The sequence below is a fragment of the Culex quinquefasciatus genome, chromosome 2 (genome assembly GCF_015732765.1).
Source record: "Culex quinquefasciatus strain JHB chromosome 2, VPISU_Cqui_1.0_pri_paternal, whole genome shotgun sequence".
Taxonomy (NCBI): Eukaryota; Metazoa; Arthropoda; class Insecta; order Diptera; family Culicidae; genus Culex; species Culex quinquefasciatus.
In genome coordinates this window covers 169,288,890-169,309,053 of record NC_051862.1, presented here as the reverse complement: position 1 = coordinate 169,309,053, position 20,164 = coordinate 169,288,890, and the positions used below count along the sequence as shown (strand labels likewise).

General features: G+C 38.4%; 3 protein-coding genes across 3 annotated transcripts in view; 2 read left to right on the top strand and 1 right to left on the bottom strand.

Moving 5' to 3' along the window:
* Positions 1-2,769, top strand: part of LOC6031360 — a 55,524-nt gene extending 52,755 nt beyond the window's left edge. Inside the window, exons 6-9 of the mRNA XM_038253173.1 lie at positions 271-572; positions 635-1,108; positions 1,166-1,326; positions 1,386-2,769. Of these exons, the coding sequence (XP_038109101.1) occupies positions 271-572; positions 635-1,108; positions 1,166-1,326; positions 1,386-2,053 (1,605 nt within the window). The 3' untranslated portion in view covers positions 2,054-2,769. The remainder of the gene's footprint in view (positions 1-270; positions 573-634; positions 1,109-1,165; positions 1,327-1,385) is intronic.
* A 2,142-nt stretch (positions 2,770-4,911) lies between these two features.
* On the top strand, positions 4,912-6,081 carry LOC6031361 (ATPase inhibitor mai-2, mitochondrial). The gene is made up of 4 exons (XM_001842121.2): positions 4,912-5,017; positions 5,078-5,153; positions 5,643-5,784; positions 5,860-6,081. The coding sequence occupies exons 2-4, from the start codon at positions 5,104-5,106 to the stop codon at positions 5,986-5,988; spliced, it is 321 nt and encodes a 106-aa protein (XP_001842173.2). The 5' UTR covers positions 4,912-5,017; positions 5,078-5,103; the 3' UTR covers positions 5,989-6,081.
* Positions 6,082-16,035: 9,954 nt separating this feature from the next.
* On the bottom strand, positions 16,036-18,699 carry LOC6031362 (protein MCM10 homolog). The gene is made up of 2 exons (XM_001842122.2): positions 17,338-18,699; positions 16,036-17,284 (listed from the first exon to the last, which is right to left on the bottom strand). The coding sequence occupies exons 1-2, from the start codon at positions 18,520-18,522 to the stop codon at positions 16,133-16,135; spliced, it is 2,337 nt and encodes a 778-aa protein (XP_001842174.2). The 5' UTR covers positions 18,523-18,699; the 3' UTR covers positions 16,036-16,132.
* Between the last annotated feature and the right edge of the window lie 1,465 nt (positions 18,700-20,164).

Here is a 20,164-nt window from a genome sequence, read left to right as displayed (position 1 = left end):
ATTTTTTTTTCCTTTTTTATTTGGATGAAACTTGCAATTTGTATGTCAAAAGAAGATTAAAGCGGCCAGCCCTACTGCGTTGTGTTTACCGCCAAGAGGATTCTGTGTATTTTGGCGTTGATGTTATGAAGCAACCAAAAAAACGCTGAGGCATTCATATTTTTTCAATCAAACTGCCAATATTTAACATTGTAGTCTTACTAAAAATCGAGATTTTTCTACTCAATGTGAGTTCAAAGAAAATTTACAAAACCCTTCCACCCCTCCCAGTTCGACACCAAGTGGGAGTTTCCCCGCTCGAGCCTCATCCTGGACATCACGCTCGGCGAGGGCGAGTTCGGCAAGGTCGTCAAGGGTTTCGCCACCGATCTGCCCGAACGCCCAGGCATCACGACGGTCGCCGTCAAGATGCTGAAAACCGGCGCCAACTCGGTCGAACTGCTGGCCCTGCTTTCGGAGTACCAGTTGCTGCAGGAGGTGGCCCATCCGAACGTGATCCGGCTGCTGGGCGCGTGCACCAAGGGCGACTCACCGCTGCTCATCATGGAGTACTGCCAGTACGGATCGTTGAAGTGAGTTGGAGTGTGGTAGCGGATTTTTGGGGTTTGAATTAAGCGGTGTTTTGTTGTTTCAGAAACCACCTTCGGCTGAGTCGCAAGCTGGAAATCATGAACTCGGCAGACTACGAGAACGCTATCGAGCCGATTACGGTCAAGGACATCCTGTCGTTTGCGTGGCAAATCAGCAAGGGAATGGCGTACCTGACCGAGATCAAGCTGGTTCATCGTGATCTGGCGGCGCGCAACGTTCTGCTTGCCGAGGGCAAGGTGTGCAAGATATCCGACTTTGGGCTGACGCGGGACGTGTACGAGGACGATGCCTACCTGAAGAAGAGCAAGGACCGCGTGCCGGTCAAGTGGATGGCGCCGGAATCGCTCGCGGATCACATTTACACCACCAAGAGTGACGTGTGGGCGTTCGGCGTGCTGTGCTGGGAACTGATCACGCTGGGCGCGTCGCCGTACCCGGGCATTCCGCCGCAGAATCTATACACGCTGCTGAAGCAGGGCTACCGGATGGACTGTCCGTCCAACTGCTCGGAGGAAATGTAAGCTAATGTTTGAACTGTATTGTGTAACTTTTGCTCAAATTTATTATCTTGCAGCTACAGCATCGTACGCTCGTGCTGGGCCGACGACCCCAAGTTGCGACCCTCGTTCAAGCATCTGGCTGGCCAGTTTGAACGGCTGCTTGGGCGTACGGCCAAGTACATCGACATGGAGCAGAACTCGATCTCGAATCCGGTCTATTGCGAGAACAAAGACGGTAATTTCTTCCATTCATCGATAACAATTTTAAAATCTAACTCTCCAACATCCCCTCAGAAACCGACTGCGCCCAGATCTCCTTCGTCCAAGAAGAACAAGCCCGCCTGGAAAGCCTCTGGACCACGCCGCAGTACGAACCGGCCACCGACGCCAGTACGATCGCCAGCTTCCGGTACCTCTCCCCCATCACGGACAAAAAGACCCTACTCCAAAGCTACGACACCCCGCGACCCCTCATCGAAACGGCCACCATCGAGCAGAAGCTGCGCTACGAAAACGACGTCCGGCTGCGGCCCAAGAAGGTCGGCACCTACCCACCCTCGTCCGGCACCCCCACGGTCTACATCAACTCCGCCAGCAACCCGAACCTGCTGCTCGAAGACGAAACAACCTTCACCACGGAGTACGATTCGCCCAGCCGGCAGCCGCGCCCCGTCTCCTACCTGGACATGAACAAGCACAGCGTCAACCTGAACCTCGCCATCAACAACATGGTCGACAAGAAGCAGTCCAAGGACATTGCGTTCCGCTTCTCCAGCATCGACAACAACCTGCAGATCGTGTCGGGCGATTCGCCCGAGGACGCGGAACGGCCGGTCGTCGTTCAGATTGGGCCGACTGACGTGGCGGAACCCGCAGAAGGGCGGGATGAGGTGGACTTTCCGTGTAAGGTGTTGAACGCGCCGCAGGAGTTGCACTCCGTTACCGTTACCTCGACTGTTTAGACTAGGAAGACCCAGCTGAAGAAAGGTCTTTTGTTGAAAGTTTTTCTCTTCATTTTTTGATAATGAACTATTTTTAAATGTATTACTAAGGGGTAAAGAAGAAGCAGGAACAGTTATTGCTAAGTGGTCTTATGTAAGTGGAACCAAAGTTGAACCTACAGTTCGTAGCAGATCGAAAAACCAAAATGAAATGTTTGATATCAATATATGTATTACAGTAAACAAGTAGTTAGATACAGAAACAGAACAATGTGCGTTACGCTGAGCTTAACGAAGGCAGGATTTGAACTCGCAGCATTCCAAACGTATTTATTTCAAGTTATTCCTTTTTTTGTTCTGTTAACCAGTAAGCAATGATCTCATTTTGCAATCGAATACCAAAACCAAGTTATCTACCGGCTAGATCCGGTACCTATGTACATGTGTAAGTTTGATTTTGTTAGTTTGACTATTTATTTCTATGTTCTATGAAAACGACATCAAAATGTGCCATAAATTGTTATAAAATGAAAAAAACTTTTATTTACCAACTTTATTTATTTGAGAGCCTAAAAACGAATACTCTAACATTGTATGAGAACATTCCCCCAAGAAGAAAAAAGTACTAAGTGTTATAATGTGCTGATTCCGCTATAAATCTAATCAAATTTATCGAAACCGGAAATCATACATCCGTGGTTTAAGGTTTAAGCCAGAACCATAACAACTGAATCAAATCGAATAAATTCTACTTTGAATTATAACTAAAATTGTCAAGTTGATACTTTGCCGAAAGTCCTTTTGATGACAGGGTTTGGTATTATACCTACATACCTCATTATACTCACCGCCATTTTGTCCACCATCTTGGATTTAAAAATTAGAAATCACTTCAGCGTAGTTCAGCGGTCATACGGATTTTTATTTTTTCCGTGTCCATTAAGTCATTTTGAGCAACTTTTGTTCTTCGTATTTTTTTTTTACTTCTTTCGTTTTTTTGTTATTTTTGTTTTTTTCAGTATTTTTATAAGCATTTTTTGTTTAGTTTGTTTTTTTTCTTTCATGATATTTGGCTTATTCTACCACCTCCTCATTACCTTTTGCCTTTTTAAGTTCTTTCATGTTTTTTCAGGCACTTTTTAATTTTGTTTACTTGTTTTCACATTTTCTGCTATAGAACGTAACGATAGGCATTTAAATTGTAGAAAAATGCACAAATTGAAGCTAAATATGCAAATCGAAAGGAAAGCGGTCAAGAAATGTTGCGCATATCTTTCGTTAATTTCTTAAATTCTTAAATTTCTAAATTCTTAAATTCTTAAAATCTTAAATTCTTATATTCTTCAATTCTTAAATTCTTAAAACTCTTAAATTCCTAAATTCTCAATAGCGAGTTTTTCACCAATGTGAAACAGGTCGTTTCGAAGTGCTCCGATATTAATGAAACTTTCAGCGTTTGTTTGTCTATAAATAAGATGAACTCATGTCAAATATGAGCCGTAGAGGGGACAAAGGAAAGTGGGGGCATTGAAGTTTGATGTCCAAAAAACATAAATAATCTTAAGATAGCTCGCCCTCTCGCGTTTTTTCATTGCGGGTTTCAGAGAAAACAAAAGAATCTTCAGCGATTTTTGGTGAGCGAGAAATAGAGAAGGAGTGATAGAAAGTGAATGCTCATTGCTCATGCTGGCAATTACGAAATAAAAGAAGAGAACTCTCAAGCTTTAGCGACGGGCGCTCTAAAATTCTATGTGAAAATATGGGTATCCGGCGCCGGCGCCCTCAGCCATTGAGATGTAGAAATCATCAAATGATAATTTTTTTCTATCACTCATTTACAAAACCAACAACTGAACTGAACCTTTCAATTTGCCACAATAGGATTTTTAATGAAAACATAGTTTGATCAATTCACTGCAAAGTTACAGCAAAAAAAATCATTATTCGACAACAATAATTAACTTGGTGATAATTGTATGGTTTAAAAACGATTATCCATTGTTTATTTTGTTTTTTTTTGCTTTGAAGATTTATTTAAATGTCCCACTTTATTATGAAAGTTTCATAGCATAACACAAATCTAAATGTGGTAACAATATGTACAAAAAAAATAAAAATATATTTTTGGAGCTAAAGGAAAAAACATAAAAAAAAAATCTAGATTTTTTGCAGTTTGAACCAAACTAATGCAAGCATTATTTTCACAGGTGTACTGTTTTTCAGGAGCAATTCTATCAAGCAAAGCAAGCCTTGGCACAACCACAACCAGCAAACTTCCCATCGATTTGGCGACTGCAGAGCTGTCGAATGTGTGCGCGCACCGGCCGACGACCGTTGATGACCATCCAACGTGCAGTGTGGGCACAATACAAGGCGGCATCAAATCGACACGACCCGCGACATCCACGACCACATGCTCGTTGAACTTCACGGTGTATGGTAAGAAGCAAAAAATAATGCGTCCATAAATTACGTAGTTGCAGTATTTGTAAGTCAAAGTTAATTGGTGTCAAATAGGGTTTTTCTTGAAACTAGGGGAAATATACCCATTTTAATCAGTCTAAGCCGTTCGGCCAATTCTCATCACTTTTGCCGTTTTGCGCTATTAAATCAACATTTTCAGATGTATCAACAATGCACAGTTGCTTGCTCACTTTTGTTTGAGCTATTTATTACTTTGGAACAGTCAAAAACTCTTTAGGAAAGCTGTAATTCATGATCTAAGTGCTGATAGGCCGATAATAGAAATAGGCTGAGAAATGGTATAGTTCCCCTATGAAGAAAAATGTGAAAGTTTGATTTATTCGTTATTTCGGCACGATCCCTAATGTGTATGAAACTCCAATATAATTACCCGATTGTGCGATTATAATGCGTCGTGGTGTTGCGCACTGAACTCGACACGTACACCAGCCCACATCAACGGTCCCTACAGGTCGAGTCGGGTTGGCATATCAGAACTGTGTGGACCCTTGATCTGGACTGGTGCGGTTGCGCTACTCTTGTGAATTTTGTATGAAATAATTCAATTCTTATCTATTCTAGATATTCTGAAAAATTGTAAGGTTAAAATGATGTCCCTTAGAAAGAGCACTGCCTGGATGGCACCGGCTGCAATGCGGTATGTATTTTATATCTAAATCTGTGTATCTGTAAATTTATCTAATTGGAGCATGTAATGAGTCATCAAGTAATTCTTAAGTAGAGTAAAACATTAACTTATAACATTCTAGCATTCTAGCGTTATTAAAAGCCAATTATAGCACTCTAGTAATGCTAAATTGAATTGTTCAAAATCGATATCAATGGCCGTCCAAATTAAAGTAAACACTCGAAGCCGGTAGAACCGGTTATGTAAGACTAATAATCGAAACTCATCTGTTGAGCCCTAACCAAACAGTCGAAAATTGAGTACGTTTTCGAAGTTATCTTATCAGCCGTTGACTGCAGCGAACAATACACAGAAGAAAATGGTTTCAGCTTATTTTGGTTGTGATTTTTTTATTCGATTTAAAAACTACATTTTAATTCGATTTATTTGATTTGCTCAAAAAACAACATTCATAATTGAAACAGTAAACTCAGCTAACGTTGGAATGTAACGTTGCAGATTCGCCCGCATGAGCAGCCAGGTCGGTGACATGGGATCCGGCGCTGGACGGGGTGGCGGCGGCGGTGGCTCAATCCGTGAAGCCGGCGGCGCTTTTGGCAAGATGGAAGCCGCCCATGAGGAGGAGTACTTCTACAAGAAGGTAAGTTTCAGGATTTTTTTTTTGGAAGGCAGCAATAAATTGATAAGGTAAACTAATTATTTTGATTTTTTGTAGCGCCAAGAGCAGCTGCACAAACTGAAGGAAAAGCTGATCAAGCACGAGGACTTCCACGAGGAATCGATTAAGCACCACGAAGAGGCCATCGCTCGCCACAAGAAGGCTATCGAAGAGTTGAAAAAGTAGTGGGCGAGCTTGATGGGGGATATATCAGTGCCTTGTGCTTACTTCGAAATTACTGTGTCTTTTGGATTAAATTTTGTTAGTTATTCTGGAACAAAGATGTTTTTTTTTCCTTCTTTGAACAATTGGGTCCTAAAATGAAGCTTAGATTGCTTATATTATTGTTTACATCGATAAAGCTTATTTTTCTGAGTACAATGACCCTTTGTACGACCACAAAGGATCAAAAATGGATTTTTAAATCAATTTTGAAAAATTAACTTCTCGGTCCATTTTGACAGAAAAGGTCCTACTTGACAGCTCTTTCCAAGCGGACCATAGTTGATCCATCGAAAAAATGTTGTCTTGTCAACTTTTTTTTTTTGCATTAAAATAACAAAAAGTGATCAGAAATGGTTTTTAAGCGTGTGTTTAATCGTTGTACATACAAATTTACTTAGGGCTTTAGGACCCTATTATCAGGAATAGCAACGGCTAACAAAAAAGGATACAGCATGGCGCGGGAACGCGGTTAAAGTTGCTCCAGCCTGCATTTTTCTTGAGTCTTTGTATAACAGCTTTAGGTTTTTTTTTTTCACAAAATTTTGAACAAAAAATTCATAGACTTACCTTTAAATGTGACTTTCAATCTTAAAAATTAAAAAAAATAATATATATCCCGAGCAGACGGAAATAACTTGGAAAGGTCAGTTTTTGATATTGTGAGAAGATCGAAATATGTTATTGGGATGATCAGATTAGTTGATAAAATAACAAAAATAAATAACAAAAATTTGTTCGAAGAATAACTTAAACTGTTATTATGTTGTTATTACAATACCAAACCAATAACACAGAAGGAATCATGAAAGAATAACAAGATTTGTTATTTTGTGCGGAGAGGTGGAGCAGCATAATAACAAAAATTGTTATTGAACTTGTATGTCTCCATAACAAAAAATGTTATTGTTTTGGTTTATTTTCCATTTGCAAATAAACCTGCAGTTGCCATCACTCTCCTGTACAAGTCAGTGCTGCAGAGTCGGGTTCCTTCAAGCGACTTTGAATCCATACATAGAAGACAACTCCGACTCTGGATGCAGGATATGACGTCAATGCCGACTTCAGCTCTCCAAAAATACCCGACTTCACAGATTCCGACTCCAAGTGAAAGTTGCTGAAAATTAGCTGAATCCGATGCTGTCTCCGAGGTCTCACTCCAGCTCGAACTTCAACGTCAGCTCCGACTTCACTTACTCGCTCTGTGAAAATAATAACAGTTTTTGTTATTCACATTTCAAAAATTCGACGGTAACATTTCAAAAGGCATCATGTACATTTTGACATTTTCTGGGTTATTGCATATTCTAAAAGTACTCCTAATTAGCTACCTCTCCACCAAAAATGAGCAAAAGTTACTTCAGTAAAGTCTGTTTAATCATGATTTTAAATAAAGTAACATAAACAAAATCTCTGCCATCAGCAGTCCCTGTTTATATAGCCCTGTCAATCTGTCAAACAAAAGACTACATGAACCTCGTGATGAAAAAAAAGCAACATGAACAAAGCGCCATGTACATTCGGCGAAGAAAAACGAATCATAACAAACCGCTCCCCTCAATGACAGCAGGGTGATATAGACGTTGCAATTTCAAAAGAAGTTATGTTTGTTTTTCTCAAATAAAATTACGGAACTAATGTTTTATTGAATTTGGATGATCAAGTATCAATAACAGCAACGTTTTCCATAGTTTGTTATCATTAGAACATCTTATTTTTCTTTTATATTAAAATGGGAATTGAAAATGGATGCTCAACATTCTAATGCGTTTTTCTCAAAACGCATGGTTTGTACATGATGCTTTTTGAAATGTTGGCGTCGAATTCTCAATAAATAAATCAATTCCCTTAGGGCATCTCCAGCGCTGGGGTGCAAATCAAATTTGCACCCGGCTCATGAATACCGAGATCAAATTTGCCACCTTGAAAAACTCCGTCATCCCCACCGCTAGGGTAGCAAATTTGCCACCGAAACAAGCCCACCGCGGGGGGCAAATATGGGTTTTTATGATTTTTTGCTCTCGTTTACCTTCAAAATCAATAATTATGTGTTGATTCATGCCTAGAAATGCTAAAAGTTTATTAAACTTTTTAATCCTATTGAAAATTTCAAAGAATTTCATTTTTCGAAAATGTCGAAAGTTAAACCATTTGCTACCCGATTTGATTCCCACCAATTTTGCTCTCGAGTTTGCCCCCGAGTCTCCCACCGCGCGTGGCAAAGCAGGTATCAAATTTGATCTCAAGTTCATCTGTAGAAGAAAAATATGTGTCGGTACCTGTCGGGTACTCATTTTCTGATACCCGACAAGTACCGGCAAGCCGGGGGCAAAGTTTTGAATGCGTGTTTCGGAGATATTTGTATGTCTGCTCTTGTGTATGATTCAAAAATTCAAAAATTCCAAAATTTAAAAATTCAAAAATTCAAAAATACAGAAAATCAAAAATTAAAAAAATCAAAAGTTCAGAAATTCGAAAATTCAAAAATTCCAAAATTTAGAAATTCTAAAATTTAATTTTTTTTATTCAATCTTTTTAAGTTTTTTTTTAAATTTTTCTAAATTTTTCATTTTCTTTAATTTTTTTTTATTTTAATTTTTTTTGATTTTTTTTATTAATTTTTCAATTATTTATGTTTTTCATTGTTATGCTAATTTCTATAATTTTTTTTATAATTTTGAATTTTTTGAATTTTTTTTATTTTTTTTATTTTTAATTGACTTTTTTTTATTTTTTTCATTTTTTTTAATTTTCTTGAAATTTCTTTTAATTTTTATTTTTTTATTTTTTTTTTTAATTTTGTCTTTTGTCATTTTTTTATATTTTTAATTTTTTTTCATATTTTACCTATATTTTTTCCATTTTTTTTTTTGATTTTTTTTCTTAAGATTTAATTTTTTTAAATTTTTTTGTCATTTTTTAATTTTTTTATTATTTTTTTTTTATTTTTTTAATTTTTATAAAGTTTTTAATTTTATTATTTTTTTAAATTTTTAATTTTTTTAATTTAAAAAATATTTTTTTAATTTTTAAATTTTTTTAAATTTTTTAAATTTTTTTAACATTTTTAAAAAATTTAATTTTTAAAAAAATTATTTTTATTTTTTTATTTTTTTGAATTTTTCAATTTTTTAAAGTTTTTCATTTTTTTAATTTTTAATTTTTTTAATTTTTTTAAATTTTTTTAATTTTTTTAATTTTTTTAAATTTTTTTAATTTTTTTAATTTTTTTGTAAATTTTTCAAGTTTTTTTAATTTTTCAAGTTTTTTTAATTTTTAATTTTTTTATTTTTTTTATTTTTTGTATTTTTTTATTTTTTTCATTTTTTTTAATTAAAAAAAAAATCAAGTTTTTTTTATTTTTATTTTAAATCTCTTTAATTTTTTTTCAATTTTATAATTTTTTTAGTTTCTTTTTAATTTTCTTTGATTTTTTTTTATTTTTTATTTTTTGATTTTTTACACATAAAAAACAATTTAATTTTTTTCCGTGCAAGATTCAGTTTTCCGTGCATCATTCCATTTGCCGCAGTAGCAAACCAGCAGAATAACGGGTAGCAAAGTGAAATCTCGAAGAACTGAGAGCAAATTTGCTACCGCGACAGGTACCGCAGTGGGGTTGATGTCGGGTGCAAATTTGATTTGCTTCGATGTTTGCTACCCGCGCTGGAGATGCACTTAGAGAATATAACAAACTAAAAAAACAACTATCAAAAGTTAATTTTATCAGATTATTTTAAGCTTAAGGACCCCATTTCATGGTCAAATAAATGATCACGACTATGGAAAAAAAACTATGGAATAATTTTGACCAATTTAGTCAAAATTATTCCATAGTTTAGGCAATTTTAGTCTCATAGGGGGTATATCAAATAATTAAAAAAAAAATCAACTTTCAAAATTTCAACTTTTTAGAATAATTTTTAGCTTAAGGACCCCATTTCATAGCTAAAATAATGACCCCGACGAAAATGGTCAAAATTATACCTAAAAACTAAACATATTTAACAAAAGAAAAAATAATAACAGATTGTGTTATGGACACTTAAAAACTTTTCCATTTGTGCGATTTATGGTAATTTTATTTCTAAGTCAGAATACCAAACTAATGACAAATCTTGTTATTAGGAAAGTTTTTGAAATGTCAAACATTTCCTCTTATTAGCGTGTTATTAAACATTTTCAGTATAATATCACTTCAATACCAAATCTTGTTATTTTATCTGAAAGTGTTATTATTTTTTCTTATTGAAGTTCTAATTGAAGATAAAATAATAACATTTTTTGTTATTTAAACAGGATTTGTTATTGAAATATTATTAATTCTGTTATTATGTGGCCGGGATATGTGGCATGTTTTCTTCTTTCAGTGTATTTTCTTAGGAATTCCCGTAAAATGTGTGTTTTTTGTGTTTGTCTTTGACCACTTTTTGATACGATGCAATGGCTTTGAGATACAGCAATATTTAATTTACGAAACACAAATTTATTTTAAAAACTTACCGTCTAAAATGTCATTCTGGCACCATATACACAAAAACGGCTTATATAAGCGTAAGATAAGATGTCCTGTCATTCTCGAAAGACGAAACAGCCTGGTTTTCTCTACCAACCAGGGCCGTATCTAAGGGGGGTGTTATGGGTGTTCAACACCCCCCATGGAAAAAATGGCTTACACCCCTAACGCCCCAAAAAAAAACACGGCCCGAAGGGCCGCCATTTTTTTTTTTGATCATCCACATCTAGACTCTAGATACGCCCTCATGGAAAATTATAGACATTAAAAAAAGTGATGTAGATGGATGAAGCCTTCTACATAACTAACACTTAAAGAAAAACATCACTATCACTAGATACGCCATCATAAACATGTTTAAAAAGGACTTGGATCGCTAATTCCCATAGAAAAACTCAACTTTCACTAGATACGCCCTCGGTCTCGTGGCGCAGGGGTAGCGGCTTCGGCTGCCGATCCCGATGATGCTATGAGACGCGGGTTCGATTCCCGCCTTATCCACTGAGCTTCTATCGGATGGTGAAGTAAAACGTCGGTCCCGGTTTCTCCTGTCTCGTCAGAGGCGCTGGAGCAGAAATCCCACGTTAGAAGGAAGGCCATGCCCCGGGGGGCGTAGTGCCAATAGTTTCGTTTGCCCTCATAAAAATATTTTAAAAAAACTTTGATCGTTGAAGCCAATAAAAAAAACTCAATTCTTACTAAACACGCCCTCATAAAAATATTAAAAGAACGACATTGATCGTTGACGCCAAGAAAAAAAACTCAACTCTCTTTAAATACGCCCTCATAAAAATATTTAAAAAAAACTTTGATCGTTGAAGCCAAGAAAATAACTCAACTCTTACTAAATACGCCCTCATAAAAATATTTAAAAAACGACATTGATCGTTGACGCTAAGCAAAAAAATTCAACTCTCACTAAATACGCCCTCATAAAAATATTAAAAAAAAACTTTGATCGCTGACGCCAAGAAAAAAAATCAGCTCTTTCTAAATACGCCCTCATAAAAATATTTAAAAGAAACTTTGATCGTTGAAGCCAATAAAAAAAACTCAGCTCTCACTAAATACGCCCTCATAAAAATATTTAAAAAACGACATTGATCGCTGACGCCAAGAAAAAAAACTCAACTCTCACTAAATACGCCCTCATAAAAAATATTTAAAAAAAACTTTGATCGTTGAAGCCAAGAAAATAAGTCAACTCTCACTAAATACGTCCTCATAAAAATATTTAAAAGAAACTTTGATCGTTGAAGCCAATAAAAAAACTCAACTCTTACTAAATAAGCCCTCAAAAAAATATTTAAAAAACGATATTGATCGCTGACGCCAAGAAAAAAACTCAACTCTCACTAAATACGCCCTCATAAAAATATTTAAAAAAAAAACTTTGATCGCTGACGCCAAGAAAAAACTCAGCTCTACTAAATACGCCTTCATAATAGTAGTTTATGCAACAAGTTGCAAAAAGAGGATTTTTTCAGCACGAGTCGTACATTTATCCAACGAGGTTCACCGAGTTGGATAAATACGAAGAGTGCTGAAAAAATCAAGTTTTGCAACGAGTTCCATACAACATTTTTTGCAATTCCAAAAAACACACACTGAGTGAAATTTTATGTCAAATTTTCATGTATTTTGTCAATAAATCTTTTAAATCAAAAAAATGTTGAAAAGTGTTACTTTTCGAAACAAGTGCTGAAAAGTAGAACTTTTCAGCATTTATTTTGAAAAGTGTTGCTATTCGATTCTGTTATTTTTGGTACAGAAAAGTAGGCTATTTCGTCGTTCAAGAATGACAGGAAAAGTAAGTAGTTTCACGACGGAATTGCAAAAAAAACTTTGAACGCTGACGCCCAAATCAAAAATCAACTCTTAATAAACAAACCCTCATAGAATAATTTTGAAAAAACTATTATCGTTGACGCCAAGAGAATAACTAAACTCTAACTAGAAACACCCTTATCAAAAATTATTGAAAAAAAAACTTAGATAGTTAACGCCAAGAGAAAATTTCAATTCTCAATTCAAATTCAGCAAAATCGATTTCGAGTGGTGTGCCGCGTAAAATGCCCCTAAGCCTTTGTATGGGCAGCTTCGAAGTTTCTATGGAAACCTGTACGGACGAATCAATCAATTTATTTAAAAAAGCTAAAATGCTGGTAAATTAGGTTTGAGAACGTTCTATTGGTGTTCAAAATTAGGGCATTTAGCCTCAACTGTAAACGAAAATCAACAAATTCGAAATCGAATTTTTCAAATTATGCTCAAATTTAGTGGGGCTATTGATCTATTAAAACACGGCACCGCCCCAAAGTTTTGCGATTTTCGTCAATTTTCCAAAAAAACCTCTTTTTTTATTGAGCATGTCTTTGAAACAAAAATTAATAGAGCAAAACTCGACTGTTATTATTAAAAGAAGTTGGACGCTGAATTGCGTCCCGCCCATGTGGATCAATCGGACCGCGTACTGGACTCACAATCCAGAGGTTGCAGGTTCGAATCCCGCGGCGGGCGCTCTAAAATTCTAAGTGTAAATATGGGAATCCGGCGCCGTCGCTCCGTGCCGTACTCAAACACTTAGGAGCCCAGGGCGGCGAAGTTCTTGTAGTTAAAAGGAAGACACTAGTGGTTAGTACTAGCAATGGTGGCCGACAGCTTCGTTGGACGCTGAATTGAATGATGTCAACAGATCTTCGATTGGTGCATTGAGCATTTTAAGCAATTGAAAACTTTTTCAAGCATTTTTTTCAACTTACATGTGATTTAATTTCAAATGATTTAGATGTTTTTTGGATTGATATATAAATAAATCCATCGACTTTTAGCGACTTTTCTGAAGAATTATCATTTATAATTAAAACAATCTTCAAAATAAAAAGATGCATTAAACTCCTCGACGAAATATTTCAATAAACCTCGAAAAGTTTTGAGAATAAACCTCTTTTCATGGTGCCAAATATCACCTGCGATTTTTATTTTAACTTAGGCCGTTGTTTTTTGAAGTTTATGTCCCTCGACTCTGACAAAAGTCAAGGGGAGCAAAAAAAAAAAGTTAAAAAAAATGAAATTACAGGCCACAGTTTTAACATGTTCAATACACCTGTCCGGTCGTTTTGCAATCATAAGTTTCCAAAATTTAATATTATTAAAAAAAAATTGCGAGAAAAATGTTATAAATAACACTGATACAAATCTTGTAAGCATATCCGGTAACTCTATGTTTATGAATTCGTAAATTTGGATTTTTTTTCAAAATCGTCAAAATTTTTCTCGAACTCGATGTAAATGTAACTCGATGTTGTCTTCGGCAAACTTGTTCCTTAAAATACGAACAATAAGAACGTTTTTGAAAAATAAAAAAAAATCCATAAAACGGTAATAACCAAATTGTGTTGATTTCCTCTAAAAATTGATTTTGTTTCGGGGGTTCAATCTGTGAACACAGAAAAAAATCAATTCCCGAAATCGTGAAAATTGTTCATGAATGTGAGAACCACGAAGAAATATATTCATGTTAGTAGTGTAAATGCACCAACTCATGAATAAATTCCTCCGCGGTTCTAACATTCTTGAACAGAATTCACGATTAAGGGAATTGAATTTTGTCTGTGTACTACAGCTGAATAGAGGCATTTGTATTTATTTTTTTGTGCATCCCTCCCTGAAAAAAATGGGGGCAAAACAAATTATTGATTAAAAAATATTAACTTTTGGAATCATGTACAATAGATTGTAAATTATTTAGGATTTAATATCGTTAAGTTTTATAATTTCAATCATATAGAGCATTCAGAAATTTACAAAATAGGATTTAGGGATCGCAGAAATTAAAATATATAATGAGTTTATTGATGTTGTTTGCGCATGCAAAAGGTTCAGATTGTAGATTTGTATCAGTTCAGTTAGATCTAGTACTACAGAATAATTCTAAGCATCTTCAAATGAGTTCTTGGCATTGTTATAGAATTTCCCGCTAGAACTACCAGCTTTGGTCACAAGAATCTCCTCTAGAAGTGGCAATTGCTCCATGAGACACAGTACAGAACAGATCAGACAGAACAGAACCGTCCTGTTCTGAAATACAGCTCAAGATGTAGAAAGATACAGTTTTCTCGTCTAATTACCGTCCAGTACAGTTCAATAAACCGACAGAAACCAAGAGCAATAAAGTTTTGATTACAAATAACTGTGCACTAGCTAACCCGCGAGCTTCAGTTCTGTCCAGATCCGATTATGCCACGGACCAAGCACCAGACGCTCTTATGTGCGTTAACAGATGTTTAGATTATTTTTTAACATTACTGTTACAATATATAAAGCAAATATCACGTTTTGGCAAAAAATGTTTGAATTTTAGTTTAAGGATTAAGGGAACGCAGAAATTAAAATATATAATGAGTTTATTGATGTTTAGATTATTTTTTAACATTACTGTTACAATATATAAAGCAAATATCACGTTTTGGCAAAAATGTTTGAATTTTAGCCAAGGGACAAAAACTTTAAATTATTTTTTTACTAGCCATAACCAATTCCACCACAATTCATCATTTTGTATCAAAAATCAGCGCCCAAGGAAGGTTTGTCAACTGCGTTAACATATGGCACTGAAATAAACGCCTATGTTGACTGTATACGCCCTTTCTACCACACACATACACCCCTAACGCCCTATTGGGGAAAACACCCCCCATTGAAGAATCCTGGATACGGGCCTGCAATAACAGAACCGAATAGAAACACTTTTCAAAACAAATGCTGAAAAGTTCTACTTTTCAGCACTGAAATGGATGCTGGTGTCCTTTTCATCACTTGTTTTGATTATAACCGGGGATTGACTAGATACATGAACATTTAACTTACAACTTACAATTTTTAAAACAACCTATCATCCATGGATTTCCTATGCAGATAGGACCTTTTGAAAATTAAATAAAAAAATATGTTGTAAGCTCGGGTGAGTTTTCAAAAAGCCGTAAGAGCCACCGTGACCTCCGACACTTATTTTCGTTTTTCTTCTAATTGAAACAATATTTCATTTGTTTTTAGTTTAGGGCACTTGAAGGACGTGTAGATGGACAATCTCAAGCATGTTTGAAATCAGTTTATTGTAATTAGGTCGAATACCGATGCAAAAATGGCTTTGTTTACCAATGGCTCTTACGGCTTTTTGAAAACCCACCCGAGTATGGAACTCGTAGCAAAACTTGATTAAAAATAAACATTGGAATTGTATAGTTGAACTTTCGGATCACATCGCACTGGTGTTCTGAACCCGCTTCTTACCTTCCTTTAAGAATTTATTTTTAGAAATGGCCATAATGTGATGTTCTAGAAAAGTCGAAAACACGGAATTTGAAAGTGGGTTTTGACTGGTTACCCTGATAAAAGCGAAGGGGCAAACCAAATTTTATCAAAAAATACAATGTTAAAAATTGCAAAAAAAAAACTCAAACGTTTCTTTCTTCCCATTCCGAATGAGCTACCCATTTACACTGTATTCAATACAATTTATTAAACAACTCCAAAATTTTCTAACAGCACAATCACATCGCACTGGTGTTCTGCACCCCCTTCTTACCTTCCTCAATCATCCGCCGCCACCAACAGGTTCAAATTCGCCGCATTCGCACAACTGCCCAGATGCTTCTCCTCGTCGCCCCGAATCGACAACGAGGTGCCAATTTCCGGCCCGCGCCGTTCCCTCATCATGGCGCAGCGCTCCCACCGCGATCCGCTGCAATTTTTGCACGTAGTTTTCGGCAACCGGTGCAGCGAGATGGTCCGGTTGCCGCAGTCGGCGCACTTGAAGAAACGCTTCTCGGCGTCGCGGAAACGCAGCTCGTGTTTTTCCTCCTTGCAGCGATCGGCCGCCGAAAAGGCGATGTACTTGCAGCGCGTGCAGATCACAGCTTTGCAGGCTTGCGAAAACGTGTTGAGCATCTTTTCCTCCATCGCTTCCTTGCGCTCGAGGTCTTTGAAGTACTTTTCCTGGGCGTCCTCTTCATGGGCTTTGATGAGATCGGTGTGCGAGGAGGTCGCTTCGAGGATTTGTTTGAGACGTTCTTTGCGCGCCTTTTCCGCTTCGTCGAGTTTTTGCTTCTTGGAGGAGTTTCCTTCGGAGTCGTCGTTTGAGATGATTTCTTCGAGGGCTCGCTTTTTGCCGGTTTCCGTTCCGCGGTATTTGATGAAGTTGGGGTTGGACTTGGCGAGGGGTTTGTTTTTCAGCAGTTCTACGGCCTTCTTGCGCGAATGAAGCGCTTGCTTGGGGGATGAACCCAGGTCGATGACGAAATTTCCCGTACTTAATCTAGGTGCAGGATTTGCCTCCAAACTGAACGACCTGTTCTCGAATCCGTTCGGGGTGGAAATCTTTGGTTGTTCAGCAGGTTTTGTGACCTGCTTTGGAGTAAGTGGCGTCTGAGCGGCTGTGGTCGGTGTCTTTGGAGTGCTGTCCAGGCCAAGCTGCTTCAATCGTTCCATGTCTTTTTCGCGCTGCTTCATGTTCATCTCGAGTCCCATAGCCGAGGATTTCTTGGGGACGGATTTGTTGAGCTGCTCCTGACGGTACGAAGGAAGTGGCGAAGAAGTGCTTGGAGTGTTGCCTCCGCTGCCGCTGCCTTGAAACGGTGATTGATAGTATTCCGACAGGGTCAACATGCGATTGCCGTCCTTTTCCACCTGTTTTGGGTTCTTTTTCGCCTTCACTGCCGTAAAACTTTGACCACCATAGAAGACCTGTAAAAAATACAATTATTTTCAAGTCTTCCCAAAAAAAATCTCAACCTCACCTCATTCTTCCCGAGCACCTTATTCCTCAGTTCGTTGATCCCACGGCCCGCCGTCGACGAGATCAACCCTCCGCGGTTGCACGCCTTGTTGTATTCTTGCTTCACGTGGTACACGCAGTACTCGCACTGGCCAAGGTTCACAAAGGCCGTACATTTCTCGCCGTTCTTCTTGCGGCTCCGGCATGTGCCCATATCGCGCGACTGACCCAGGATCATCACCTTGGCGGACTTGTCGATCGATAGGACCGCTTCGATCTTACTATCTTCGTTACGATCGAGCACACCCGGATTGAGGATACACAGTACCATGCCCTCGGCGGTCTTCCACAGGTCCTTGTGGGCTTGCGAAAACAGGAACAAACTAATCATCTTGATTTCTCCGTGCAGATCACTCAGCTTCCAAATCGAAAACTGACCTCCCTTGGAAGTGGTCTTCGGAGGACTTTTGCTCAAAACGACTCCGGCAATCGCCCAATCCTCCTTCAAATCGCCATGCTCAACGTGACTCTTTATGCGTGCCATCGAAATCGGCTTTCGTCCCTGCATCCGCTCCTGCAGAACGGTACTAGACACCAAAGGATGGACAATTCTCAACCCAAAAACAGGGTCCGTATAAACGCTTTTCTGGAATACCTCAGGAATGGTTCCTTTCGCAACCGGAAGTGGATTAGCTTTAGCAACACCACCCAACGGGCGCACTATCTGCTCCTTTTGCTCTAACTTTTTCACAGGAGGTGCCTTCAGCGTCAATCTGGAAACCCCCGAATCGGACTTCTTCAGCGATCGATCAACGAAGCTCGAAATCTGCGCATCAACTCGTTGCTCATCTTTATGCTTCAGCAACGTGCTTATTCCCTTCCCGTACTCGTTGTACTTTTGCTCCAGAAAGTTACGCGTCTCCTCGTCGTCCGAAGAGTCCGTATCACCACTGTGGACCGCGCTGGACGGTTTTGACCCGCTCTTTGCCACCAACCCACTGCTGCTAGCTTCCTGGGTCAAATCTTTCAAGAACGTTGATCCGGCCAACGAAAGCGAGGTTTTTTTGAGGGCACTCGCTGTTGGTTCACTTATTATGGTACCCGTTACGGTTCCCAGCGGATGTTCCCGTTCTTCCGCTTCCGCTTCCAGCAAAAGTTTCTCCAACTCGTCGATCTCAATCGATTCGTCCTTGGCTTCGGTCGGCATGTTGAAAAGTTAAGACACTAAACCCAACCTGGTTCACTAAAGTTCAACTTGCCTTACCCTGAGCGCAAATAAATTAGTTTTAAATTAATTTCGCGATTTCCTAATTTGACCGGTATTCAAGACGACGATCGAGACGAGACGTGTTTACGTTTTCGCGCGCTCTTTAAATTCCGCGGATGACGTCTTCGAGTTTCACCTGTGAACCGGTTCTGTTAACTGCCCAGTGGTTAGAAATGACTTTAGGGTGCGTTCGTTCCCAGTCAACTCAATCAGAATTCTGAACCGGAATTCAATTCGAATCGTTTACGTATTCCGTTTCAAACGCAACATCCGATTCCGTGTACGTACTTCCCAGTCAAATCAATCCGAATTCTGATACGGAATCTAATTAGAATCGTATACAAATTCCGTTTCAAACGCAACAACCGGTTCGAACACGGATCCGGTTGTTGCGTTTGAAACGGAATTTGTATCGAGAAATAAAAAGTACAACATGGAGTTAAACTTTCTGTCTAGCTTATGTGAAGTTTTCCATGACAGCTGGGAAAGTTTCACTCCATGTTACCGGCTCACATCTCTCTTTTTAATTTCTCGATACGATTCTAATTAGATTCCGTTTCAGAATTCGGATTGATTTGACTGGGTATGGCGCTGGGAAAGGAGGAGCTCGTGTGCAGACTTCGGCGCAGCATTTACGGTTTGCGACAATCCGCTCGGTGCTGGAACCAGAAACACAACGAAGTGCTGACGAAGCTGGGGTTCAAGGCCGCGGACGCAGATCCATGTCTGTACCGGATGCAACAAGGTGGAACAACTGTGTTGCTGCTTATTTACGTCGACGACTTGCTCGTTGGCTCGACGCGGGAGGCTGACATCGACCGGATCTTCCGGTGCCTACAGAGAGAGTTCGAGCTGACCAACTTGGGGGGTGCCAAGCACTTCCTGGGCATCGAGGTGAAACGCGACGACGGGTGCTACAAGGTGCGGGTGAAGAACCACATTGACAAATTGCTCACGAAGTTTGGGATGGAGCAAGCGAAAACCACGAAGTCACCCATGGACCCCAGGTACCTCAAAGCCGAAGAACCGAGTACGCCCTTTGGAGACCAGACGAAGTACCGGAGCTTGGTAGGTGGACTGATGTACATCGCCTGTACTGCACTGTAACTGAAAATCGCACTTTGCTGAGTTTGTTTTCGCACTTTTTCATACGATTTTTTCAGTTCGACTGCGATTACACAAAAAAGTGTAATCACAGTTGAACTGAAAAAATCGTATGAAAAAGAGCGAAAACGAACTCAGCAAAGTGCGATTTTCAGTTACAGTGTGCTAGACCGGACATTGCGGTCGGTGCCAAGGGGCTGGAAACTCTAATATTACTTAAGAATACTGAGTACACTAACGATATTCCAGTATACTTGTTAGTATACTTACCGAACAGCAATAAACTGTTAGCATATTAAGATACTCTCAGTATATTGGTAAGTATACTGGCGATTGGAAGGAAATAATAAGTATACTAACATATATTTTGATATACTGGTTAACAAAATAATTATAGATCTAAGAGTTTCCAACCCCTTGGTCGGTGCGGCAATTCTTGGGCGCAATTTCAGCGCGCCCAATGAAGCCGACTGGACCG